The 26887-nt window shown below is 52.3% G+C and overlaps 1 protein-coding gene across 2 annotated transcripts in view; it reads left to right on the forward strand.

Moving 5' to 3' along the window:
* Positions 1 to 26812, forward strand: part of SLC4A8 (solute carrier family 4 member 8) — a 78873-nt gene extending 52061 nt beyond the window's left edge. For both annotated transcript variants that reach the window (XM_075901677.2, XM_006122693.5), the window contains exons 14-25: positions 305 to 550; positions 1498 to 1603; positions 4963 to 5124; positions 6099 to 6212; positions 8263 to 8424; positions 8569 to 8820; positions 11845 to 11913; positions 13407 to 13580; positions 14685 to 14822; positions 17587 to 17687; positions 20713 to 20815; positions 22288 to 26812. In XM_075901677.2, the coding sequence (XP_075757792.2) occupies positions 305 to 550; positions 1498 to 1603; positions 4963 to 5124; positions 6099 to 6212; positions 8263 to 8424; positions 8569 to 8820; positions 11845 to 11913; positions 13407 to 13580; positions 14685 to 14822; positions 17587 to 17687; positions 20713 to 20800 (1612 nt within the window). In that variant the 3' untranslated portion in view covers positions 20801 to 20815; positions 22288 to 26812. The remainder of the gene's footprint in view (positions 1 to 304; positions 551 to 1497; positions 1604 to 4962; positions 5125 to 6098; positions 6213 to 8262; positions 8425 to 8568; positions 8821 to 11844; positions 11914 to 13406; positions 13581 to 14684; positions 14823 to 17586; positions 17688 to 20712; positions 20816 to 22287) is intronic.
* Positions 26813 to 26887: the final 75 nt, after the last annotated feature.

The following is a 26887-nucleotide window of genomic DNA, read 5'->3' on the forward strand; positions in this document are numbered from 1 at the left end:
TTCGGGGCAAAGATGGAAATTTTAATATCGACGTGTCCAGGGCCTGGCTGAACTGGGCCGCTGCTAGTTGCTATGAGAACAGGAAAGATTAATAATCATAGGAAGTGAGGTCTTCTCAGCTCGGCCTGCATCCTTGGCAGGTCGCTGTCATTGGCTGGTGGAGCAGTGATGCATTTAATTGGTCCTCAGAAGAGTTTTGATGCATGAATAAAATCCTTCCCAATTTCCTGTGCCAGTCAAGGACCACTGAGCGCCTGCTTGCTCATTCGGATCTTTAGTGCGTGTCCCTCGCTCCTTTTTCCAGAGACTACGCCCTCTCCTACCTTTCCCTGAGAACCAGTATTGGATTGTGGACGGCTTTCATGTGCATCGTCCTTGTGGCAACGGACTCCAGCTCCCTGGTGCGCTACATCACTCGCTTCACGGAAGAAGCCTTCGCCTCTTTGATCTGCATTATTTTCATCTACGAAGCCCTGGAGAAACTAATAGCACTAGGAGAGACCTACCCCTTCCACATGCACAGCCAACTCGACCAGCTGACCTTCTACTAGTGAGTTCGCCTGTTCTCTGTTCTAAAGCTGTTCTCGTCAACGGGGCGGGGAAGGGGCAGAATTGCCACGCCCCTGGACAAAGTCAGATGGGGGGCAGCGCCATGTTCCTGGAAGGGGAGGGGCAACCTGGGTCCGCCCTCTGCTCCGGGTTCCAGCCCAGGGACCCTACAGGCAGCGGCAACAGGTAGTGCTTCCTCCATCACCAGACCTGCTTTTCCCTCAGCCACTTCCCCAACCAGCTCTTCCAGCAGCTTTCTCCTGGTACCAGACCGCGTCCTTCTGCTCTTCCCCTGTACCTCCTCTCTCCCAGTCCTTGGCCTCCTGCCCTCCCCGAAGGGAAGCCTTTTAAACCAGGTCCTGAATGGGCCGCAGGGGCTTTGACTGGCCTGTCTCTCTCTTGCTTCTGGCAGGCTCTTAATTGGCTCGAGGGTCCACCTGATTGCTCTGCAGCCTTCCCTTCTCAGGGAAGAGAAAATGGCTTCTCCAGTGGCCAGTCTGCTGTGGGCCCACAGGTCTGGCTCTGTCACAGCTCGTAAAACAGTCTTGGCTTTGCTTTTGATTGCGAAGAATACAGCCTAGCCTCTTCCCTCCCTCCCCCCGCCCCGTTAATAGCTGGGTAGATTTATTATGCAGTGAGGTTCTGTGGTCGCTGAGGAGTCCCGCTCTTCTGATATTGGGCTTAAATTGCAGCAAAGGAGGTTGGACATTAGGAAAAGCTTTCTACCTGAAACACTGGAATAAATTGCTCAGGGGGGTTGTGGAATCTCCATCACTGGAGATATTCAAGAGCAGGTTGGACAGACATCGATCAGGGATGGTCTAGTTGGTGCTTGGTCCTGCCGCGAGGGCAGGGGACTGGACTCGATGACCTCTCGAGGTCCCTTCCCGTTCCAACGTGCTATGATTCTATGAGACTTTAACTCTCAAATGTTTCCTCTGCTCCTAGCTGTAAGTGTGCCGTGCCCAACAACCCCAGCAATCAAACCCTGCAGTACTGGAGCGACAGGAAGATTGTCCCTTCTGCAATTGAGTGGGCGAACCTCACCGTCAGGGTAAGTGCCCCGGCCTCTGTGCGCGTCTCTGTGGCGTGTTACAGATCCGAAGGGCGTCGCGGTTCAAAGAACCATCTCTCCCACTAATGTTAGTTCTGCTTTTTCGCTGTGCTAATTTAGGGTACGTCTAGACTACAGGCTTTTGTCGACAGAAGTTTTGTCGACAGATACTGTCGACAAAGCTTCTGTCAACAAAGAGCGTCTAGACTACATTCAGTTCTGTCGACAAAGCAAGCTGCTTTGTCGTCAAAACCCTGTAGTCTAGACACAACCCTAGATGCAATAACACCTTCTGTCGACAGAACTCTGTCGACAGAAGGCGTTATGCCTCGTAAAATGAGGTTTACCAGCGTCGACAAAACTGCTGAGTTCTGTCGATGTTATGTCGACAGAACTCAGCGGTAGTGAAGACGCAGGTGTAGTTTTGTCGACAAAAGTCCACTTTTGTCGACAAAACTCTGTAGTCTAGATACACCCTTAGTGAGGCCGGGTCTATCCTCCCGGAGAAAGTCAACTTAAGAGATGCAACTCCAGCTTGCTGTTATTTTCTATTTTTCTTTTCTATTCATTTTCTATTGGAAAGTTGCATTTTGAGGCAATTTAAATTTTCTGAAAATTTCCCATTGTGACATTTTTGGAACCAATGGTTTTGGGTTTTTCTGTGTGCTGCGCTTGGTTTGTTGGTTGCACTTTTCATTTGGAAACCTACTTTATTTCAGAGGCTTTCAAACTTTGGGTCGCGGCTTGTATGGTCCCTACACACCAGATGTCCCCTTTTTGTCCTGACTTCTCCTCTCCGCCACCTTCATCACCTCCCATTCCTGACCAGTGGGAGCTGCAGGAAGTGAGGGCCGTGTTAGTCTGTAGCTTTAAAAATAACAAGGGGTCCTGTGCAGGGCTGGCCCGAGCCATTTGTGTGCCCTGAGTCCCGGGAGCGCGGTGCTGCCCCTGGGAGTGTGGCACAGGCGCCTCTGGGTGTGTGGCGCCTCTGGACCCCGGGCACCCGGAGCATGCGGGGCACCAGCACATGCCTGGCCCTGCCCCCGCCAAGTCCGGCAGCCCTGTACGGCACCTCCTACAATGGGGCGCCCTGGGCGGTAGCCTGGTCAGCCCGTAGCTTGGGACGGCTCTGGTCCTGTGGCACCTTAGAGACTAAACATAATATACAGACTCATGAGCTGTCATGGGTAAAACCCACTTCATTAGATCTTTCACTCCGATTCATCTGAGGAAGTGGGTTTTGCCCATGAAAGCTCATGGTTGTATATATTTTGGTGAGTCTCTAAGGGTACGTCTAAACTACATGCCTCTGTCGGCAGAGGCATGTAGATTTGTTTGTTCAGCAAAGGCAAAGGAAGCCGCGATTTAAATGATCGCGGCTTCATTTACATTTACATGGCTGCCGCGCTGAGCCGACAAACAGCTGATCAGCTGTTTGTCGGCTCGCGCACTAGTCTGGATGTTCCCCCTGTCGACATCAAAGCCCTTTGTCGGCAGCCCCGGTAAACCTCATTCCACGAGGAATAACGGGGCTGCCGACAAAGGGCTTTGATGTCGACAGGGGGAACGTACAGACTAGCGTGCGAGCCGACAAACAGCTGATCAGCTGTTTGTCGGCTCAGCGCGGCAGCCATGTAAATGTAAATGAAGCCGCAATCATTTAAATCACGGCTTCATTTGCCTTTGCTGATCTGTCTAATCTACATGCCTCTGCCGACAGAGGCATGTAGTCTAGACACAGCCTAAGGGTATGTCTACACAGCAAAGTTATTTCGAAATAACAGCAGTTATTTCGAAATAACTTTCCTAGCATCTACACAGCCATTCCGTTATTTTGAAATTAATTTGAAATAGCGGAGGGCTTATTTCGAAATTGGTAAACCTCATTCCACAAGGAATAGCGCCAATTTCGAAATTGCTATTTCGAAATAAGTGCTGTGTAGATGCTTATTTCGAAATAGGGGGCCTCCGGAACTTCCCAGGGTGCCCAGCTGTCCGCCCTGGCCTCAAAATAACTTCTGATAATCTGCCAGAACTTGTTCCCACCAGTCTTAAATGCGATTCAATGTCCATTCAGGGTGGGCGTGCTATTTCGAAATAGAAAAACGCTATTTTGAAATGCATTTTGTGTGTAGACGCATTATTTCAAAATAAGCTATTAACTATTTCGAAATTAGATATTTCGAAATAACGCTGTCGTGTAGACACACCCTAAGGCAGGGCTACTCAACATGTTTGTTTGTGCCCCATGGTGCAGTTTGGGTTTATGTGGGGCTTAACACAAACAAAACAAAACAACACAAACAAAAAAGTTGTCAATATAATGGCCATCTATTGATATGAGTTTTAGTAGTTAAATTCTTGGACTGTCATTGCTTATTAAAAGTGCTGTCATATAGGTAGAAATCGGGTAAATATTGCATTTCATTAATATCAACAGAACTGACTTAAATGGGGCCTGCGTGTTGTGTAGTCTTGCCTTAATCTTTGTATTGATACCTGTCAGTGTGAAAGAAGCAATTTGCATATATTTGCATATATATTTGCATATATATTTGCATTGTGGTCCCCGGGGCTTCCAAAGTTGAGTAGCCCTGCTCTAAGGTTTCACAAAACCACTTGTTAATCTTGAAAACGTCACCCGGAGTGATGACTCTCAGCTGTTAAGTCTTTGCAGGGTGGAGACTTTAAGTAACTAATAGTTTGTTCCTATCAAGTTCAGAGTTAGGTGAGCAGAGGTCTTACTAAGGGTACGTCTATGCTGCACAGCTGTTTTGGCATATCTCCGGTACCCCGAAATAGCTACCCCGTGTCTGCACAAGCCATCCGTTATTTCGAAATATTTTTCAAAATAACAGGCGCGCTCTTTCACCATCTCGGTAAACCTCAAGGGATAAGGGACGGCTCAAAGGAGTGCGTTATTTCAAAATGTGGTGCTCTGTGTAGAGGCACCAAATAAGCTATTTTGAAATGCAAATGGCGTATCTAATTTCCAGTTTCGGGTGCTGTGTGGACGCGCCTAAGTGATGTAGCCATCCCTTTGGGGCTTAAAATCTCTGAATGGAAAAGAGTTAGCGACCAAAACTTGTAACAAGAATATCCAGGAATCATTACAGCCCTTCTGAGCATTCCTACAGGGTGCTACCTATTGCATAATAAAGCCGTATACCCTTAGCCAACGGCACCCTGTAGTCAGTGGCCTATGTAAGAATAGCAGGATTTATCGCTGAATGCTTTATCTCTTTCGACTGTGCCTTTAAATAATCCCTTTGTAAAGATGTCACATCTTTGGCCCATTGGTGGTGCCCCAAGGGCATCATACGTGTTTATGGTGGTGTCTTGGTTACCTGTTCCTCCAGGAATGTTGGGAAATGCATGGAGAATTTACCGGACCCGCCTGTGGGCATAACGGCCCCTACACACCAGATGTCCTCTTCTGGTCCTGTATTCTCTTCTTCACCACCTTCATCCTGTCCGGCACGCTGAAGATGTTTAAAACCAGCCGCTATTTCCCGACAAGAGTAGGTAGAAAAGAGTGGCGAACTGCCAACCCTTCTCTGTCCTGAAAGACCAGCATTTCATGGCCTCTCTCCTTAGTGCACATGGCTGTGGGGTCTAACCAGTTCGGACACAGCAGTCGCTGCAGCGAACTAGCCACGTTGTTCTGAAAATTTAAATAATAGGGCGGCTACTGTTGTAGCCAATGAGCCACACTCAACCGGTCCAATAGCTACATGTGGCTAGTGGCTAGGGTGTTGGACACCAGGAGCAGACTGGCCCAGCGGGATACCGGGAATTTCCCGGTGGGCCATCGTCCGATGGGCCGTTATATCCACATGCCGTTGCCCTTCACTCCGAGCGGCTCCGCGTCCGTGCTGTATGCGGCATGCAGAGCCTGACCCGCCGCCTGCGCCGTGTGCCGGACATGACGCAGGGGGCAGGGCTTGAGGGGCACGCAGGGGTGACGTCATGGGGAGGGTCATTCTCAACTCATTTCCTGGGCCTATTTTGATTGCCAGTACGCTCTATATGGCTATACATACCAAGGCTGTGAGGAAATTAGGATTGGTCATACATTTTGCTGTGGTTCTCTCATGTCCCCATCCTCCACTGTCATTTGGGTTTCTCAGGTAGACTACGTCGCCCATGATGCATCATGGCCAGGGACTCCCATGATGCACTGCCACCCCCCTAAGAGGGAAGATCAGAGTGTATCATGGGAGATGTAGTTTGGGTTGAGAGCCCAGACCATGGAGGACAATGAGAGCTTGGGCATAGAACTACATCCCCCATGAAGCATCATAGCAGATTTTTCCAAATTGAAATAATAGGGGTTTGGCCTGAACTATCCTGTTTGACCCACAAAATGGTGCCCGAGAGAGGAACCCCCCCCCCCCCCCCACATTTTCCAGTTGTATTATGGAGGGGGAAGAATTCCAGTGGGAAACCCATTTGCCTTTGTCCAAACAAATGCCTCTCTAATTTCTCATCCCAGGTCCGAGCCATGACCAGCGACTTTGCTGTTTTCTTTACCATCGTCACGATGGTGGTTTTGGACTTCTTAATTGGCGTCCCGTCGCCAAAGCTGCAAGTCCCTAGTGTCTTCAAGGTAATCAAAGGGGGTCACGTGGGTTTGGTTTCACGGAACAGCTTGCACGTGTGATGGCCTTGGACCTTGTGAAAGGCAGTGTGGTCTAGCTCAAGGGGAGGGCGGGGGGGGGTGGGACCAGGGCCGCACTCTTCCATGATATTAATGGAGGAGGTGTGAGGTCTGGGATGGGAGCTCGGGGTGGAGGATTGGGGTAAAAGAGGGAGTGTGGGGTCTGGGAGGGTGTTTGGGTGAAGGAGGGGGTTGTGACCTGCGGCAGGGATGCAGGAAGGGGTTCAGGGGTTTCGGTTGTGACCTAGGGCAGGAGATTGGGGTGCAGGCTCTGGGAGTGGGCATGGGTGCAAGAGCGGGGATGCAGAGAGCTTGAGCGGTGAACCTGGGGCAAGGATGCAGGACGGGAGAGGGGAGGGGGACAGAGAGTTGTGGGAGGAGGGGTTGGGGTACCAGATATAGGCTTTGGCCAGGAGGCGCTTACATGAAGTAGCTCCCAGCCAGCAGCCCAGCAGGAGCATTGCAGGGGAGGGGGAGGGGCGGAGCCCTCCACATGCTGCCTGCACCATGAGCATAGCCCAGGCAGCTCCCATTGGCCAGGTAGTGGCCAATAGGAGCTGCGAGACTGTGCTGATGGGAGGGGCAGAGTACGAAGATCTGGCCCACCCCCCGGTCTAATGGATGGCAGACTAGAAGTCAAGGACTGCAGGATTCTCTTCCTATTTCTGCACGAGGAGTAAGGGTTAGTGATTGAGGCAGGAGAAACTGAGACACGCTGCTGGAATCCATTCCCGGCTGTGGGATCTATTGGTTAGAACAGGGACACCTGGGGACCCCGGAGATGTGAGTTCTGTGCTGATTTTTTCCCTGACCCTCCTGAGTGATCTTGAAACTTCAACTCCAGGGTGGAATTTCAGAAGCCCCCAACTGACTGGGGGGGGGGGGTGTCGGTTTTGGAACAATGGGACTTATTCAAATGAGGGTCATCAAGCAAAATGGGAGAAGGAGGATGTGAAAAAACAACCAAAAGAATTCATGTAATGGCGCGACCAGAGCTCTTATAATAGGGCAAACAACAGAGAGCAAAGACAGCCTGGTAAAATAGATGGGAACTTGGTGTTTGAAGGACACCAGCTCAATTCTCTGCTCTACTGCAGTACACAGTCAACCTGTGGAACTCCTTGCTAGGGGATGTTGTGAATACCAGGATTTAAAACGGTTTCAAAAAAGAGCTAGTGAATAAGGAAAATGTATTTACTTGTTCCCATAACGTAAGAACTAGGGGTCACCAAGTGAAATGAATAAGTAACAGGTTTAAAACATACAAAAGGAAGTTTTTCTTCATGCAGTGCACTGTCAACCTGTGGAACTCCTTGCCAGAGGATGTTGTGAGGACCAGGATTTTAACAGGGTTCAAAAAAGAACAAGATACATTCATGGAGGTTAGGTCTAGCAATGCCTATTAGCCAGGATGAGCAGGGACGGTGTCGCTGGCCTCTGTTTGTCAGAAGCTGAAGTGGATTACAGGGGAGGGATCATTTTGGTGATTCCTTGTTCTGTTCACTCCCTCTGGGGCACCTGGCATTGGCCACTGTCAGAAGACAGGACATTGGGCTAGATGGACTTTTGGTCTGTCCCAGTCTGGATGCTCTGATGTTCTTACCACAGACTTTGTGTGGAACCTTAGGTAAGGTTGAAATGTTCAGAAATACCAAATTGATGTCGAAGCCTAAGTCCTGCTTTTCAAAGTGACTTAGGCACTTACTCCTAGAGCCTCAAAGATACGCAGGCACTGAACTTCTATCGGAATCCGTGAGCGTAAGGACGATCTTTGAGGACCTGGGCCTGAGGAGCCCAAATCGATGGGACTTCGGTTCCCAAGTGCAGAAATTAGTTTTGAAAATGTTCTCTCGAGTCCCACGGTCGAATGAAGACAGTAGCACTGTGCTATCTTGCAGGTGTGGGTTGAAGGAGAGCATGGATCGAACCATGACTGAGGATGGTGCATTTGCCCCAACTAATGGCATTGATGCTGCTGTGTGTGTATGTTTTCCCACAGCCCACAAGAGATGACCGGGGGTGGATTATTAGCCCGATAGGACCCAACCCCTGGTGGACGGTGTTAGCCGCCATCATCCCGGCTCTACTCTGCACCATCTTGGTATTCATGGACCAGCAAATCACAGCGGTGATCATAAACCGAAAGGAGCACAAACTCAAGGTAACGGTGTTTTAGGAGCTCAGTGCGGGAGCCGGGTGAGGCTGTAACTTAAAAAAACAACCAGGAGTCCGGTGGCACCCGAGCGATGACCCACACTGGACAGACTTATTTCTTGTATGAATATTGGATTGTATTTTCCTGCAGAAAGGATGTGGCTACCACCTGGACCTTCTGATGGTAGCGATAATGCTGGGTGTGTGCTCTGTAATGGGGCTGCCCTGGTTCGTGGCTGCAACTGTTCTATCCATCACCCACGTGAACAGCCTTAGACTAGAGTCCGGCTGCTCAGCTCCGGGAGAACAGCCGAAATTTCTGGGGATACGGGAGCAGAGAGTCACTGGCCTCATGATCTTTGTGCTTATGGGCTGCTCTGTCTTCATGACCGCCGTGTTAAAGGTAAGAGAGCACAAAGCCCCAGAGTTCAGCAGGGCAATATGGATGCATATTGTGTTTGTGAAACTGCCACCGGGCAGGTTTGAACCTGGAACCTCAGCATAGGCGCCTCTACAACTTGCGCTATAAAGCCAGCTGGCTCTCAGCTCAGGCAATAAATTAAATACATGGAGATTGCCTATCTCCTAGAGCTGGAAGGGACCTTGAAAGTCCAGTCCCCTGCCTTCACAGCTGGACCAAGTTCCATCCCTGATGAATTTTTGCCCCAAACAGCCTCTGCAAGGATTAAACTCACAACCTTGGGTTTAGTAGGCCACTGCTCAAACCACTCAGCTATCCCCATAGAGCTCCCTTGTTCTTATCGCTCACTGTAAGTGGTCTAAGTGCCCCTCCCTGGGACAGTGACCCATACTAGGTGTATGGGTTACAATTGCACTGCGGAACTCACTGCCACATGATGGTTCTGAGACCAAGAACTTAGTAACATTCAAAGAGGAATTGAACATTTATAGGGATAACAATTATTATCCAGAGCTGTAATAGATAATGCAAGAAAAACATATAGAGAATCTTATGCTGCCATCTTTGAGCCAATCTAACTATTAATTAAGACAAGAGCTTCATGGGAGATTATCCCACATTTGCCTATTTCTGGGTTCTTGCACTTCCTCTAGTGCATCTGAGACTGACTCCATGGACCTCAGGTCTCATTCAGTCTGGCAACTCCCATGTTCCTACAAAAAACATTAGGGTATGTCTAGAGTACAGGCTTTTGTCGATAGAGGCTTTGTCGACAGATACTGTCGTCAAAGCTTCTGTCGACAAAGAGCGTCTAGACGACATCCAGTTCTGTCGACAAAGCAAGCCACTTTGTCGACATGAGAGTAGACGCAAAGGACAGAGTAGACGCAATAACGCCTTCTGTCCACAGAACTCTGTCGACAAAAGGCGTTATTCCTCGTAGAATGAGGTTTTCCACCGTCGAGAAAACTACCGAGTTCTGTCAATGTTATATCGACAGAACTCGGCGGTAGTGTAGACCCAGGTACAGTTTTGTCGACAAAAGTCCACTTTTGTCGACAGAACCCTGTAGTCTAGACACATCCTAGAAGACTTTCCCAGCATTGCCCAGGTCCTTCGGGAGAGGGGCCTGGGGATGTGGAGTGTGGAGGGGTCTTCTCGGCAGAGCTTTCTCTTCCCCTGGCCAGTAGGGTTGCCAGGTGTCTGGTTTTGAACCCGACAGTCCAGTATTTGAGCTTTCTGTTCGGGAAACAAATTGAGAAAATAGAAATGAGACAATAGGAATGTCGGGGATTTTCTAAATAAGACGGAATGTAGATTGGGATGTCATGTCAAGTGTGTCCGGTATTTTCGTGGAAACCATCTGGCAGCTCTACTGGATTTTCTCTCTCCCAACCCCCCTGCTGGCACAGGGACCTCCTGTCTCCTCACAACCCTTCCCCCAGCTGCCAGGTGCCTTCTTTCTCCCCCTAACCGCCTCTCTCTCCCCCCCCCGCCCCGCTGTGATGCAGCCAGGGCCTGGGGTGGGGGAAGGGTTTAGGGCAGCGGGGGCTACTTACCTGGCGTGCTGGCAGGCAAGATGGCGGTGCCCTAGTCCCTCTGTCCACGCCCTTGGTGGTGCGGCTGCCCCCACTCTCAACATCACATCCCTTGGAACAGCCCCTCCCTTTCCATGTTATGGAAACCAGTCCCATTCCCAGCAGATCCCGTTGTCCTGGCACAACCAAACTCTGGCCTTGCTTGGAGTTAGGAGAAGAGGAGGCTGCCTGGCCAATGTGGTGGCCCTGGCTCTCACCGCTTAGGAGGAGCTCTTGAACAAACCGACTCTCAGACAGACAGACAGACAGACAGACAGACAGACGCATGTTTCTAAAAGATATCAAAAGATTACAAGGGGCATTCCCACAAATGGCAGCTCACCCTACCCACTTCTTCAGAACTGCCTTCCGACTTCCTTATTCACTTCCTCCACACCGGTCAGGACTTTATAGACCTCTCTCCTCTCCCCCACTACGTCGCCTCTTTTCTAAGTTGAAAAGTCCCCGTCTTTTTTATCTTTCTTCATAGGGCAGCCGTTCCCAACCCCTCGTCCTTTCTGCTGCCCTTTTCAGAACCTTTCCCAAAGCCAAGGTAGCTTTTTGGAGATGAGGCGGTCACATCTGAACGCAAGATTCAAGAGGTGGGCGTCCCATGGATTCATACCAAGGCGATATGATATTCTCTGTCTCATTCTCTCTCCCTTTTTGAAGGATTCCCCACAAGCTGTTGGCGTGTTTGCCGGCCGCTGTCCACGGGGAGGATGTTTTCAGAGTGACTCCAAGATCTCTCTCTGAAGTGGGAACAGCTAATTTAATCCCCATGGCTACGTCTACACTGACATGAACTTCCGAAAATGCTTTTAACGGAAAAGTTTTCCGTTAAAAGCATTTTCGGAAAAGCGCGTCTAGATTGGCAGGATGCTTTTCCACAAAAGCACTTTTTGCCGAAAAGCGTGGCCAATATAGACACGGTTTTCCACAAAAAAGCCCCGATTGCCATTTTCGCAATCGGGGCTTTTTTGCGGAAAACAGTACTATGCTGTCTACACTGGCCCTTTTGGGCAAAAGTCTTTCGGAAAAAGACTTTTGCCCGAACGGGAGCAGCATAGTATTTCCGGAAAAGCACTGATGATTTTACATGAGATCGTCAGTGCTTTTCCGGAAATTCAAGTGGCCAGTGTAGACAGCTGGCAAGTTTTTCCGGAAAAGCGGCTGATTTTCCGGAAAAACTTGCCAGTCTAGGCACAGTCCATCAGTTTGAGTATGGTTTCCAATGTGCATTCCTTTGCGTATGTCCACATTACAATTCACCTGCCTTTTTGTTGCCTAGTCCCCGAGCTGTTTCTGAGGTAACTTCTCCCACCCTCCCATCACCCCCAAAATCGTTCTGAGACAAAGCTGGAGCATGGAAAACGTAGCTTATCTAAAGGGCTGATATTTACTGTTCAAGGGTTTCTCTCTCTTGCAGTTTATCCCAATGCCGGTGCTGTATGGCGTGTTCCTTTACATGGGCGTTTCGTCTCTCGGAGGAATTCAGGTATGCGATTTTGTAGTGCCTAGCGGTCTGCTAGATAGCGCGGAAATGGCGGGACTCCTGAATTAGGGCTCACAAGACCAGGGGTGGGTAATAATTGTGCATTGGGGGAGCACTCCAAGATTTTGGTAATGGGTCAAAGGCCGTGTTTTCCAATGGAGGGGGTGCGGGGTCTGGGTTGGGTGCAGAAGGGAGCTCGGGGTAGGGGACTAGGGTGCAAGGGCGGGTGGGGTCTGAGAGGGAGTTTGGGTGCAGGGGCCAGGAGCGGGTGTGGGTGCAGGAGAGGATTCTGGCCTGGGGGAGAGGTTTAGGAGGGGGGTGCAGGGTCTGGGAGGGAGTTCTGGCATAGGATGGAGGGAGGGGAGTGCAGAGGGTTTGGGTAGTGACCTGGGGCAGCGAGCTGTGGTGCAGGAAGGGGTACCAAGTGCAGCCTGTGGCCAGGAGGCATTTACGTAGGCAGCTCCCAGCCAGCAGCCCAGCAGCACCCTCAAGCAGCTCCCAGCCTGGCCAGCAGGAGCTGAGAGATTGTGCTGAGGACAGGAGTAGTGTGTGAAGCCCCCCCCCCCTTGCATGACCAGAGAGTCACATGGAGCAGCCAGCAGCTTTAAGGGTGCTCCGTGCCTGAGGGCCCCAGCAGGGCAGGCTGTGGGCCACATTGGAAAGCTTGGCAGCCTGGATGTAGCCTGTGGGCTGTTTCTAGTCCACCCCTGCACAAGACCTAGGTCCTATTCCTGGCTATGGCCTTCTGGGCAAGTCTTTTCCTGTCCCGTGCCTCAGTTTCCCCATCTGTGAAAGGCTAATGACGCCACCTTTGTAAAGAGACCTCTAAGGCCTCCTGTAGAAGAGCTAGATGGGGCGTCTATTATGCTTGAGCTAAAGGACCGGGTCTGTTAGCTTACAGGCAGTAGTACCGGGGTCTCAAACTCGCCACCCATGGGTCATGTCGACTATATATTCACAATCCATCCTAGGGCAGCTGGTGGCCTGAGGAGGTGTGCCTATTCCCAAGCTCTGCCCCTTTCTTCCACCACCCTGCTGTCTGCCCCTAGCCATCCCTCTCCCAAGGCACTCATCCTCCGGGATTCCTGGGGGGGCCCATGTCGGGTGGTCGGAGGTGGGAGAGGACAGGGTGGTGGCAGGAAGGGCTGGGGTTTGGGGGACGAAGATGAGCGCTCCCCCCTCTAAGCCGCAGTCTCCTGGTGCGGATTGTGAATCTGCTCTCGTCTGTAGATGGCCATGGACTTGAGACCCCTGCAGTAGTAGAATCACAGACCTGTAGAGACACACGATGTAGCCACTGCAGGGAAGGGGTGGGAGGAGGAGCACAGACTCCCACTGGTTTGCATATGGTAATTTACAGCCTCCTAGATTTTGTATTTTCAAGGACAGGCTTCTATTTCTCTTTCCTGAGTGTAATTAAATCAAAAAATGCAAATCTTAGCCAGCGCTTGCAGGCCCCTGTGCTCAGAACGTCTTCTGTCCGCGGTCTTTTCCAGTTCTTCGATCGCCTGAAGCTGTTCGGCATGCCGGCCAAACACCAGCCCGACTTTATCTACCTACGGCACGTCCCCTTGCGAAAAGTCCATCTCTTCACCGTCATCCAGCTGACCTGCCTTGTCTTACTCTGGGTCATCAAAGCCTCTCCCGCGGCCATCGTCTTCCCCATGATGGTAAAAACGTTTTCTCTTTACCGGCGGGATGGGCGGCATCGATAGACACCTCGTCGGCCGCAGCGTGCGATGCACGGTTTTGTTCGAGAATCTGGAAGGATCTTGCAGTGTCTGGCTTGCTTCCCTGAGGGTCATCCTCACCCATATACAGAATTTGTAGGGGCATCCGAAAATTTGGGACATCACTGGGTCTTAGTGACCACCTGCCTCTTCGGCTGTGTCTAGACTGCATAGTCTTCCGGAAAAAGATACGCAAATTGTGAACCGTAATTTGTGTATCTTTTTCCACTTCTTTTTTCAGAAGAGGCTTTTCCGATATATGGCCTGTCTACACTAGGCCAAATGTCAGGAAAAGCCCTTTTTCAGAGCATCCTTCTTCCTCGTAAAATGAGGTTTACAGAGATGCTGAAAAAATTCATTCGGAAGAGCAGACGCATTCTTTGGATGTGGCAGAGTTTTCCGGGATAATCCCAGAAAAACTCTGCAGTTTAGACATATCCTTTCTGTCCCTGTTCTGGGGCTTTGTGTCCTCCGAAGAGGATCTAGTTAATGTGAAAGTGGCAAAGGCTGCAAATATATACAGGGAGTCTCCAACTTACGAACGGGCGGTGTTCCAAAAGTTCGTTGGAAAGTCGGTTGCTTGGAATTTTCCCATGGAAACACTGTTATAAAGGGTGATGAAGTTCCCACGCTAGCCCACAAAAGCCTATTTTGCCCATCACATAGCTGAAATACTGTTTGCAATGAAAAATAGTAGAAATAGTTTTTAATTGAACCTTGAATGCTGAATTAAACCTGAGGAAAGGCAGGTTTAATTGGAGGAGAATGAGGAGGTTGGCGGAGATTCGGAAGGGGACGTCTCCCACAAAATTTGCGCCATCCCCTATCGGCTAACCGTAACCGCTAAGTCTCACCCGTTAAGGGTAAGGCTTACCGGTGAACCATTCACATCCCTACTCTGACCCTGAAAACTGAGGGGGACCGTAACTGACTTGGTCCATTTGACCCGTTCGGATCCGGATCCACATCACTGGGGAAGACTAGTCTGAAGACTAGCTCGGAGCCACCTTTGTACCAAATGGCTGTTCATGTGTATCCCTGCAGGTCTTGGCTCTGGTCTTTGTCCGGCAAGTCATGGATTTCTGTTTCTCAAAGCGCGAGCTCAGCTGGCTGGATGACCTCATGCCAGAAAGCAAGAAGAAAAAACTGGACGATGCCAAAAATCAAGCCAAGGAGGAAGAGGTAACGTTCAATGAGTGTGTGGCGGGGTGCCCTTGGGATTGTTCCCCGGTGCGCTGATCATGCCACTGACACCCGCCTTCTTGCTCTCTGGGATTCCCCACCACCCTGTCCTGCTGGGCCAGATCCTCTGCTCTCCCCCAGGCAAGGCACAGAGTTGGGGTTACCGCCCCCCTGCAGCGCAGTGCAGACACCAAACCACTTCCCCTCTGAGAGGACGCAGATCTAGGACTCAGCTCCCAGGAAACCAATCGCAAATGGGATCCAGACCCGCCCCCAAATAAACCTGCCTTTGTGTAAAAGTTTTACATAGGGAAAACGTATCTGGTAAGCTCCCTTTATCAATGAGAGAGAGATGCACACTGGGTGTTCCCCGCGGGTAACAATTATTTACACGGGACCTGATGGTAAGCAAGGGTATGTCTACACTACAAAGTTAGTTCGAACTAACGGACGTTAGTTCGAACTAACTTTAATAGGTGCTACACTAGCGCTCCGCTAGTTCGAATTTGAATCGAACTAGCGGAGCGCTTAGTTCGAACTAGGTAAACCTCATTTTACGAGGACTAACGCCTAGTTCGAACTAGCTAGTTCGAACTAAGGGCTGTGTAGCCCTTTAGTTCGAACTAGTGGGAGGCTAGCCCTCCCCAGGTTTCCCTGGTGGCCACTCTGGCCAACACCAGGGAAACTCTATGCCCCCCTCCCGGCCCCGGACCCCTTAAAGGGGCACGGGCTGGCTACGGTGCCCGTGCCAGGTGCAAGCCTGCCAGCACCCAGCTAGCAGACCCTGCACCTGGCACGGCACAGAGCCACCCACCCGATGCCCCCCAGCCCACCCCCTCTTGCCGGGACCAGGCTGGCGGCTCCCGGGAGTTTGCCCTGGACCGCAAGAGGCGGGCACCTTCCTGGGCTAGTGCGGACATCGTGGACCTCGTCCACGATCTCCGCACTAGGCACAGGAAAGTGGCCGTCTAGGGCAGGAGAGCTGCCAGCCTGGCCACCCAGGAGCAGGTGTGCATGAAAATCAAGGGGGTCCACTGAGACCCCCGACACTGAGCCCTGAGCTTACAATGGCCGTCCTGGGTCAGACCAAAGGTCCATCTAGCCCAGTAGCCTGTCTGCCAACAGCGGCCAACCCTAGGGACCCTGGAGGGGATGGACCGAAGACAGTGACCAAGCCATTTGTCTCGTGCCATCCCTCTCCAGCCTTCCACAAACTTTGGGCAGGGACACCACTCCTACCCTCTGGCTAATAGGACTCCATGGACCCAACCTCCATGACTTGATCTCACTTCCCTTTAAACTCTGTTCTAGTTCTAGCTTTCACAGCCTCCTGCAGCAAGGAGTTCCACAGGTTAACTATTTGCTTTGTCAAGAAGAACAACTTTCTCTTACTAGTTTGTAGCCTGCTACCCATTCCTTTCCTTTGGTGTCCTCTAGTCCTTCTTTATGGGAACTCAGGAAGAACTTTTCTGAATGCACCCTCTCCACCCAACCCCTTCTTTTAGAGACCTCTATCCTGTCCCCCTCCGTCTCCTCTTTTCTAAGTTGAACAGTCCCAGTCTCTGTAGCCTCTCTTCATCTGGGACCTGTTCCCAACCCCTGATCATGTTAGTTGCCCTCCCCTCTCCCAGCCTTTCTCTTCCCCTCTCCCACCTCCTTTTCCCAGTCTCCCCCAGTTTTTTTTCAATAAAGACAGAGTCAATGTTGGAAGAAACGTTATCTTTATTTTGTACATCAATAAGAAGGGGGGCTAAGGAAGGGTAAGTGGAAGGAGGTGAGGGAGGAATGGGGTACGAGCCCCCGATGGGGAGGACTGGGCTGGCTCTGCGGGCTTCTGGGGGTGGAAGCTCTCCTGCAGCCCCCCAATTACTCCCTCTCCCCAGATGGCAGCCTGCGGCAAGTGCAGCTGGGCTGATGGCCGAGTGGTGTGATGTGCCCAGTGTGGGCACTCAGGGCACTCCAAGCCAGAACTTCTTTGCAAGCGGGGCACCCCTTAGAACTGTGTGTCCGGGGTGGGGGTCGGGACCCTTTAAGCGCAGCCCTCGGCTAGCCTGAGACAGCATCTCCATGCTCTAAGTCCTCCTTTTATGCCCTGCCGGCACTGCTTCCGGCCATCCTTAAGCCCTGTTCAGAGTCCACTCAATGTGGACTTGCTAGTTCGAACTAGCAAAACGCTAGTTCGAACTAGTTTTTAGTTCTAGATGCGTTAGTTCGAACTAGCTTAGTTCGAATTAACTAATTCGAACTAAGTTAGTTCGAACTAGCGCTGTAGTGTAGACGTACCCCAAAAGTGTTTTTTATTAAGTGCACACTGGAGGATTTCAGTTAGGGGTGGGCAATAATTTTTGAGAGGGGGGTCAAACCAAAGAAGGGCTTGAGGAGCCTGAAGTCTGAACCCCTCATCTCCTACTCCACCACAAAACAATGATTTAAGTGAAGAAAAACAAAACTTGGAGTTAAGGATCCGAGCAATGCTGGGTAAATCTTCCTGTCTGCTCGACAGGTTTTTATACCATACACATCTCTGTAGTATCACAATGCCTTTATAGCTGGTCACATGTGGTTTATCCTCTCATCCTGGACTGTCTTGTTTGGGCAGGTTTTTTTTTTTATATACATGTTGCTATTGGAAGATCTAGCACCCTTTGTTCTCACGGTTCTATTTAACTTGTACCCTGGCCTGCAGAGAGAACCTAGTATGCCTACCCTTCATTTCTTCCACAACAGGGAAAGAACTTGTTTTGTTTGGTCGTTTTTTAAACAGGAGGCTGAGAAAATGATGGAAGCAGCTGAAGAAAATGTAATTCAGTTACCGTTGGGGAAAACGAAATATTTGACCGTTCCCGGACGAAATAACAATAGCAGGTACAATTTGCTAAGAAGATCCCCCCGGTATTAATAATTGTCACGTCCTTTGCTCCGCGTGTATCTTCGTGGCTCTGCTGTATTGCTGTCAATCCAAGCATCAGTGTTCTCGGCTGGCATTGTCCCCGCAGGCCAACGAAGCTGCATGTCAGTGTGATTTGGGAATTCATAGAATCCTAGAACCCCAGGGCGGGCAGAGATCTCAGGAGTCATCGAGTCCAGTCCCCTGCCCAAAGCTGGACCAACTCAACTCAATCAACCCAGCCAGGGCTGTGTCACGCCAGGACTTAAACCCCTAGGGATGGAGATTCCACCCCGTCCCTAGGGAACCCAGCCCAGCGCTTCCCCACCTGCCTAGGGAAATTGTTTTTCCTAATATCCAACCTAGACCTCCCCCACTGCAACTTGAGCCCATTGCTCCTTGTTCTGCCACCTACCCCCCCTGAGAACAGCCTCTCTCCAGCCTCTTTGCAACCCCCCTTCAGGAAGTTGCAGGCTGCTCTCAAATCCCCCCTCACTCTTCTCTTCTGCAGACTAAACAAGCCCAAATCCCTCAGCCTCTCCTCGTAGGTCATGTGCTCCAGCCCCCTCATCATATTGGTTGCCTCTGCTGGACTCTCTCGATTGCATTCACATCCTTTCTATAATGGGGGCCCCAGAATTGGACGCAATACTCCAGATGTGGCCTCCCCAGTGCTGAATAAAGGGGAATCGTCACTTCTCTAGATCTGCTGGCCATGCTCCTTCTAATGTATTCCCTTGGAGCCTTTAAACATCCAAGCCCGTCATTATAACCCAACAATAAACAAATAGCTCGACTTTCTCCCAGTGTTGCCTATTTAAATGCCCTTGATATTCCAATAAACACAGAGGCCATTACACCGTTTTGGACTCTCCGGGCAGATTGAGGGTGTAGAGAGAAACTCCAGCATCTGTAATAGTGTTCCTAACACGGACCCTTCCCTTGTTAACCGCTCTGAGAGCAGACGTGTATTAAATAGAATTGGTTGGAAAACAGGTTTTCCATCCTGTGATAAATTTCCATTTTCCCCCACCCGTAATTGGGGAAGAAAGCCTAATTTTTGAATTATTTTGTAAAATGATTTAAAAAAAATCAATAGGGTTGAGTTAATTGCAACATTCTGTTTCACCCTTTTTACGATTTTTTAAAAATGAAGTCCATTTCAAAACAAACCGAAAAAACCGTACTTTTGAAATGAAAATGGCCGCGTGGTGTTCCGACCATGTCAAAACGGGAACGTGCAACGTTTCCCACAACGGATCCAATGTCGGGAAAAAAATCGGTTCCGCCGAAACGGCCCTTTCCGATGGAAAGCCATTTTGCCAACGTTTCCCCAACCGGCTCTGTTCGTAAGGAGAACGATGAGGGTGTGAAAGGTTTTTTCAAGAGCCGTCAGAGCAAGGCGCCCCATTGATCCGTGTTGACAACCCCCGCTAGGCAGAACCCAGTGGCTGACATGTCCTGACATGAAAGTGATGTGAGGGTTCTCACCCCTTCCTCATGGGAAAACCCACTGAAGCCAAGATCTGGCGGTGGATGTGACAATTAAGGTACCTTTGCATTTTGCGAGGAAGCTGTTTGGGGGGCAAGGCACCGAGCAGGGATGCGGGAGGTCCCAAATCTACACCTGGCTCTGCCGTTGGGTGGCTGGGTGACTGGGGGGGTCCCCTGACTCCCTTCCCCATCTGGAAAAGGGGGTTAATCGTCTCCCTTGGCAAAGTGCTGAGTGATCTTTAGCCGGAGAGTGTGATGTGGGAGCTGGAGCAGCCGGTTTCAAACTCCGGGCTGCAGGATTATTGGGCCCTGGCTCTCATGGCTGCAGGGGGGTCAGGTGAGCAGCGGGGGGGGGGCTGAGGCAGCTCCCTGCCTGTCCTGCGCTGCGCCCCAGAAGTGGCCGCAGTAGGCCCGGCTCTTAGGTGGGGGTGGGGTTGGAGCACAGGGCTCCGCCCCCTCCCCCGTCTCAGTCACTGTCTCCGCACTCCCATTGGCTGGGAACCTGCTGCTGACTGCTTCTGGGGGCCGCATGGTCTGCGGGACCAGGAGAGAGAGGAAACTGCTTTAGCCCCTCCCCCCCCGCCCACTGCACTGCTGATGGGGAGTCGCTCGAGGGAAGCCCCCCTGCCCTAGCCCTGCCCCCCAAAGCCAGAGCCCCCTCTTGCACCCCAAAACTCCCTCCTCAGACCCAGTCCAGATCCCACACTCCAATCCCATTCTGTTGGGCAGCAACGATTTTCTTCAGCAGAGAAAAAAAAGACGTGAAAAGCGCTGAGCTAGGTCCTATCCGGATGGATTCCATTTCCTAGTCCCTTGGCTCCATCAGCACAGGCGTTAAGAGCAACCCCCCGGCAGCATCGGCTTCCAAGACATGCATCATGCCCCCTGCTCCTCTGCTGGATACGCTGCTGCAGTCATTTTCCCGCTTGGCGGCTGCCCTGTCGTTTCCAAACTCGCAGGAAACTCGATCTGTGGGGCTCTGCTTCTTCCGAGCGCACCCGGCAGTCCTCTGCTCTCAGTTGAAGTTTCAAGCCCTCCCAGACCAGCCCCCTCTCTGGTGCCCCCAGACTGGGACGGTCAGATGAAGGCTGCCCGAAGGATCAACCGGTTTGCTCTTTGCACTGGGGACGCCCGAGTTAACAAAATGGGCGCGTAGACCATGACGCCATGTGCTGACTCTGTGCAGGGCATCACATTTCACACAAAAGCTTTCTTCAAGAACAGCTGGCTGCAGTTCTGCCATATTGGGTCCTGTCAGTGTTCCCTCTAATTTTTGCTCCTATGTGCGGAATAAATTTTGTTATATGCACAGAGGCATGCACAGATGTGCACCACCTGTGGGCACCCATCACTCCCAGCCCGCCCCGTAGAGGCTCAGCCCCTCTCAGGGTTGGTTCCTAAAGTCAAGGGTTCATGTGGGCAGGCTTGTCGACTTCAGGTGCTTAAAGATAAGCCCGCGCTTAAGCCAGCAGCGATCCTGGTGAACCAGGCCTCTCCTGTTTGTTGCAGGGACGACCCTTCAGAGATCAACATCTCCGACGAAATGCCTAAGACGACTGTCTGGAAAGCTCTCAGCATGAATATAGAAAAACTCTAAATCCAGTGAGAAGAGGTAAAACAGGCAGGGCACCTTTTTGGGGTCGGGGCGGGGGGGAGGTGCTGACCCACCGAAAAATCAGTCGGGAGGCCGCACACAAGTGAGAAACAAAAAAACCTTCCCTGATGTGGGCCCCGTCTAAGGAGGAGAAAGACCCTCCCTCATTTCCCCCCCCCCCCTACCAAAGCCGGGAGGGGTGGGGGGGATCAGGTGTGTAGATTTTGTGTGCTTCAGCCCCATGGAAGGATGGCAGGGAGCTGGAGTACAGGCATGGGCTCCCTAATGTTGGGGAGGGGGAGCCCTGAGCCTTGGGGGATGGATCTAGGCAAGCGAGGGCGGGGGGGAGAGAAACGCATTCAGCTCTCGGTCCTTAGGTTCCCCACCCTGAGGTAAAGCAATGGGCTGATCAGAGAGAACTAGGGGACACCCAATGAAATGAATAGGCAGCAGGTTTAAAACAAGCCAAAGGACATTTTTTCTTCACACAGCGCACAGTTAACCTGTGGAACTCCTTGCCAGAGGATGCTGTGGAGACCAGGACTTTAACAGGGTTCAAAAAAGAACTAGCTAAATCCATGCAGCTTAGGGCCATTAGCCAAGATGGGCAGGAACGGTGTCCCTAGCCTCTGTCAGAAGCTGGGAATGGACGACAGGAGAGGGATCACTGGATGATTCCCTCCTCTGTTCACTCCCTCTGGGGCATGGGGCATTGAGCATTGTCAGCAGACAGGACACTGAGCTAGAGCGACCTTTGGTCTGACCCAGTGTGGCCGTTCTCATGTTGTTAACGGAGCCGTGGTCTTCCTTGGCACAGTGTCACGCCAGTGCGACGACGCAGTCGGAGTTCCCTCATTCCTGCACCCCCGTAGCAGCCAGAACAGACTCTGCCAGTCGTAGAATAGAGAGGGGTTTATTGTTCCTTCAGGATACAGGATACAGCACAACACAGGGCCAGGATGCCTCAGACCCTAGGGTTAGGGTCCATCGCCCCTAGGCCCCCCCACTTCGCCTGTTCTCCCCATGCTTCCCAGACAGCCTCTGTCTCCCCACAAGGCACTGCCCCCCATCCAGGTGCTGGTCTCCGCCTTCCTCCCTTTGTCTCTCTCCCTTGGAGGCTGAGCCGGGGTGTCTGGGTTAATCCACATTTGGGAGAGTCAGTGAGAATCTCCCATCCCAGCGCAGGGGGACCCCGGGTCACAGAGCAGACAGCCCCCACACTACGCCACAGCGAGTTGGATGGGTGTGAGCGTGTGGGCATGAGACACACCCAGAGCTCGCTTGCAGGTTCCCTGATCTGCTGGAAAGATTAAGCAAATGCCCCGTTCCCTAGAGGAGTAACCGGGGGAGCAGGGGGGAATATCCGTGAGATAAGCTGTACAGAAATCCACCCCCTGCCTGTGCAGTTTTCCCACAGGCAGGCACGGACCAGCCACTGGCAGCCAATTTGGCCGTCTCTTGCTAAGGAGGCTCCGTCTCTCTCCGCGTAGCTTCTCCACGCAGGGACCTTGACTTCGGCGGAGGCGAGGGTGAAGATGACTCAGGGACGAGCCAAGACGGACGGCCACGGGGAGACGCGACTCGGAAAACCGGCGCCACGACACAAAAGCGCCGCTCTCCTCGGGTGCTGTTTTCCTGCGAGTAGCTGGATTCCCATTAAACCCATTCAGATCTTTGCGGTGAGCTGCGGCGTGCTTCGGCGGGGCCGGATTCTCTGCGGAGCAGCGAGCGGAGGTGCCGCCAACGATGGTTCAGTGTTACGAAGCCTCCCTCTGTGTGTGTGTGTGCGCGCGCGTTTCCTCTTCTCTTCATGGTTAGACCGCACAGCCCTGGAGCGTTACTGATTTTTTTCCCCCCCAATCTGGTTTTCTTTGAAAAATATAAAGGCGGAAAATACACAAGTGCTTTTTCTGGACGTCTTGGGCCACCCTCCTCGCCTTGTTCTTCACCCGCTGGTGACTGGGCCGGTGGGGGGCCTGGGGTAAGTTTCGGCAGCAATTTCTCTCTCCTCTTGTGTGTTGTCAGAGGTGGCATGGGGGCCGTCGACTCCGTGAGCTCTCCAGGGCTGGAGCACCAGTGGGGGGAAAAGTAGTGGGTACGCAGCACCCATCAGCGAGCTACCAATCAGCTCCTCCCTCTCCCTGCCCAGCACCGCCCACCTTCTGGGGCCACCAATCATCTCCTCCCCTCCTCATCCAGCACCGCCCACCTGCTGGGGCCACCAATCAGCTCCTCCCTCTCCCTGCCCAGCACCTCGCGCCTGCTGGCAGGCCCCACCAATCAGCTCCTCTCTCTTCCCGCCATGTTCCTCCCCCCAGCTCCCACCTTCCTCCCCTCCCCCAGCACCTCCCACCCACCGGCGATCAGCTGCTTAGCGGCGTTGTGGAGGTGCCGGGAGGAGGCGGGACAGGAAGAGGCGGAGCAGGAGTGGGGGAGGGGTCGGAATGGGGCGAGGAGAGCGGAGGGGAGAGGCGGGGCAGGGTGGGGCGTGGGAGGGGCGCGGGTTGAGTATCCTCAAGGAAATTCGAGAGTCGGCGCCTCTCGTGGCCACACGCCCCTGCCGCGACAGCCCATGGGGGTCCGGCCCGAGGCAGCAGGCTGGCGTTGACGCACACGCCCCTTCTCCTTTCGGCTGCCGCGCTCACAGTCTGGCCGCTCCCGCCTGGATCCAGCAAAGCAAAGTCGGCAAATCCAGTGTTCAGCCGGTCGGTGCCACGTTTAGGAGTGACTCTCCGGTGGGACTCAGGCTTCTGAGGGCCTAAATCCCTTTTCCCATGACACTTCCGCTCCTAAATCAACGAGGCGCTGCAGCGTTGAACTCCACGCCGCCTCGAAACGCCTTCGGAAAAGCTCTGTGTGTCGGGGGCTGGGAATGGGCGACGGGAGGGAGCACTTGGTGACTCCCTGTTTTGTTTGCTCCCTCTGGGGCACCGGGCATTGGCCACGCTGGGCTGGATGGGCCTTGGGTCTGACCCGTCTGGCCGTTCTTGTGCTCTTAAACCAGGCTTCATCTGAGGCCCGTGCACTCACGCTGAGGGAATGGGAGCAGTGTAGGGATGGAAGGGACCGCGAGAGGCCATCTAAACCCATCCCCCCGGTCTACAGTGTAGCAGGGACGCCCGAGCGGGGAGGGTTGTGTCCGCGGGCGACTCCAGGTAGCGCCGTGGCCCGGAGGGCAGCCTCGGCTGGCTGCCGTCACTTTGACAGGCCCAGGAGGGTTTCTCAATGAGAGCAGGGACCACTGTCATCCCTGGAGGAGCCCGGGAGGAGAAAGGGGAAAGGTAGTAACAGCTGCTCCGCCAAGCAACAGGTAAGATTCTGGGTGGTACCTCTTAGAAGCTCACCTGTTGACTCTTGGGGGGGCTAATCAGAGGCCTTATGACTGCACAAATTACTACCCCAGGAGGGGCGACCAAAACCTGAGCCCTCCGGAGTCCTGCCACCCCAGGCAGGGAAGGGGGGCAAAACCAAAGCCCCAGCCCCGCTGTCCCAGGTAGGGGGACCAAAGCTGAAACCTAAGGGTGTCAAGCCCAGGAAGGGGGCCTGTAACCTCTGGCTTTGTCCCCAGGCCACAAGAAGTCCACTGTGACCCCAGGCGACCCCATTCATGACCAACATCCCCGCTAATCTTTTCCGCCCCTGTGCGGAATAATTTTTTTCATGTGCACCAAGGCGTGAGCAAATGTGCACCATCAGTAGAAACAGAAAACCAAGCTGTGGGCGCTCTGCTGATCAGCTTACAGGGATCACTGATTGGGGTTCCCTTTGGCATCCCGTCCTATGGTTTGGGCACCAACATCCTAGTTCAACAAGGGGTTTAAATACTTTGCTGAATCTGCGCTCCGTTCTGCTGTTCTGACTTGGCCCAAACTCAGCTCCTGTCGATGTCAATAAGTGAGTCACTGAAGTTAGATTTTTCCAGATCAGTGTGTAACAAGCGCCTGGCGTCTCTAGTGACTGATCTTTTTCTGGTTGGTTTTGTTTTATGAAAGCTGAAGTTTTTGCAGAACGTGACTCCGGATGCAGGAGATTTCAGGAAACCACCAGAGTCAGCGTCACTGATCAGCTGCCATCTTCACTGCCCATGTTTTGAACAGGCTTCTGTTTTCTACTATGTCTCACAACTGGCTGACTTATTATCTAACAGCAATGACTAGGGATCAAAGGGTCAGAGTGGACCACAAGCTAAATAGGAGTCAACAGTGAGACACTGTTGCAAAAAAAGCCAACGTGATTCCGGGAGGCATGAACAGGAGTGTTGTGAGCAAGACCCAAGAAGTCATTCTTCCGCTCTACTCTGGGCTGGTTAGGCCTCAGTTGGAGGATTGTGTCCAGTTCTGGGCACCACATTCCAAGAAAGATGTGGAGACATTGGAGAAGGTCCAGAGAAGAGCAACAGGAATGATGAAAGGTCTAGAGAACATGAGCTGTGAGGGAAGACTGAAAGAATTGGGCTGGTTTAGTTTAGAAAAGAGAAGACCGAAAGGGAACATGATCACAGTTTTCAAGTATCTAAAGGGTGTTACAAGGAGGAGGGAGAAACATGTTTTCTCCTTGGCTTCTGAGGACAGGACAAGTAGCAATGGGCTTAAATTGCAGCAAGAGTGCTTAACACGACGAAACTGTCTGAGTGGTTAAACACTGGAATAAATTGCCCAGGGAGGTTGTGGAATCACTGGAGACATTTAAGAGCAGGTTGGACAGACGCCTGTCAGGGACAATCTAGGTATTTCTTAGCCCTGCCTTGTGTGCAGGGGGCCAGACTAGATGACCCGTGTTCCTTTCCCGGCTTCTGCTACGCTATAACAGATTTGTCCGTTCTCTGGCAATTCTGAAAAATAGAACAGCAAGGAAATGAAAATGATTCCCCACCCCCTGCAAAAGGACTCTTTTGATGAACGGGAAACTATATCGATTTTGAGTATTTTCATGTAAAAAAATCCAGTGAAAGGAAAATTGGACACCAAAAGTCATTTCAACTTAAAAAAAAACAACCCAGCATGTGCTTTTCCCTGCCACCCACGGGGTGAACAGTGGGGATGTCCCGACATCTGTATTTTTTTGACTCCAAAGCACTTTGTCAGCAATGCTGGCTTCTCACAGAGGGCAGCATCAACCCAAGTGTCTGCAAACCCCAGGGCATGGGCATCCCGGGCATGGGCACGCAGCGCCACCCCTGGGTGCATGGCGCATGCGTGGGCCCGCCCCCCCAAGGAGCATGGGCCTGCCCCCCCTGGGAGTGCGGGCCCGCCCCCAGGGTGCACAGCGCATGCGCTGCCCAGCCCGGCCTGGCCACCGCTGCTGGCACGTGTGCTAGGCCGTGCAGGGCCCAGCGGCCGTGGGGGGAAGGGTGCTGCTGGCCGGCGCCGCGGGGCTGGCACTCTGGGAGCCGGGTGCACGGTGTCTCTTACAGCTACCATCGGGCACCCCCCATCAGCTGGCGCCCCGGGCAGCTGCCGGCTCGCCCACTCCTCAGTTCGGCCCTTGCAGACCCCCACGGGATAACTTCTCTTGTGGGCGCAGACAAAGAAAAAAGAGACAGCAGCGTGCCAGAGACCAGAGTAACCTGTGATTAACCCCGCCAGCCCCCAAAGCCAGCCACGGCACCAAGGGCAGCTCCAAATGCAGCAGCCAGTCCCAACACCCCGGCGGTCAGCAGTATCTCGAGTGGCAACGAGGGGTGAATGCAGAGCAGGAATGTTCATGCTGCTGGTCTTAGCCCCGCAACCTAATTCCTGGGAGCCTAAGTCAGCCGACCTGAGTGCTGAGACTCCGGCTACATCTAGACAACACCTCTCTGTCGACAGAAGTAGATTAGGCACTTTGAAATTGCTAATGAAGCAGGGATTTAAATATCCCCACGCTTCATTAACATAAACATGCTTTTTTCGAAATGGAGCTTTTTCAGAAAAAAACAAAACGGCGGTCTGGATGCAGATCTGTCAAAAATAAACCCAATTTCGACAGGGATAGAAATGTAGCCGTGTTAGTCTGGTGTAGCTGAAACAAAATACGGGACTATGTAGCACTTTAAAGACTAAGAAGATGGTTTATTAGATGATGAGCTTTCGTCTGGCCCACGAAAGCTCA

The sequence above is a fragment of the Pelodiscus sinensis genome, chromosome 31 (genome assembly GCF_052426305.1).
Source record: "Pelodiscus sinensis isolate ZL-2025 chromosome 31, ASM5242630v1, whole genome shotgun sequence".
Classification (NCBI taxonomy): Eukaryota; Metazoa; Chordata; order Testudines; family Trionychidae; genus Pelodiscus; species Pelodiscus sinensis.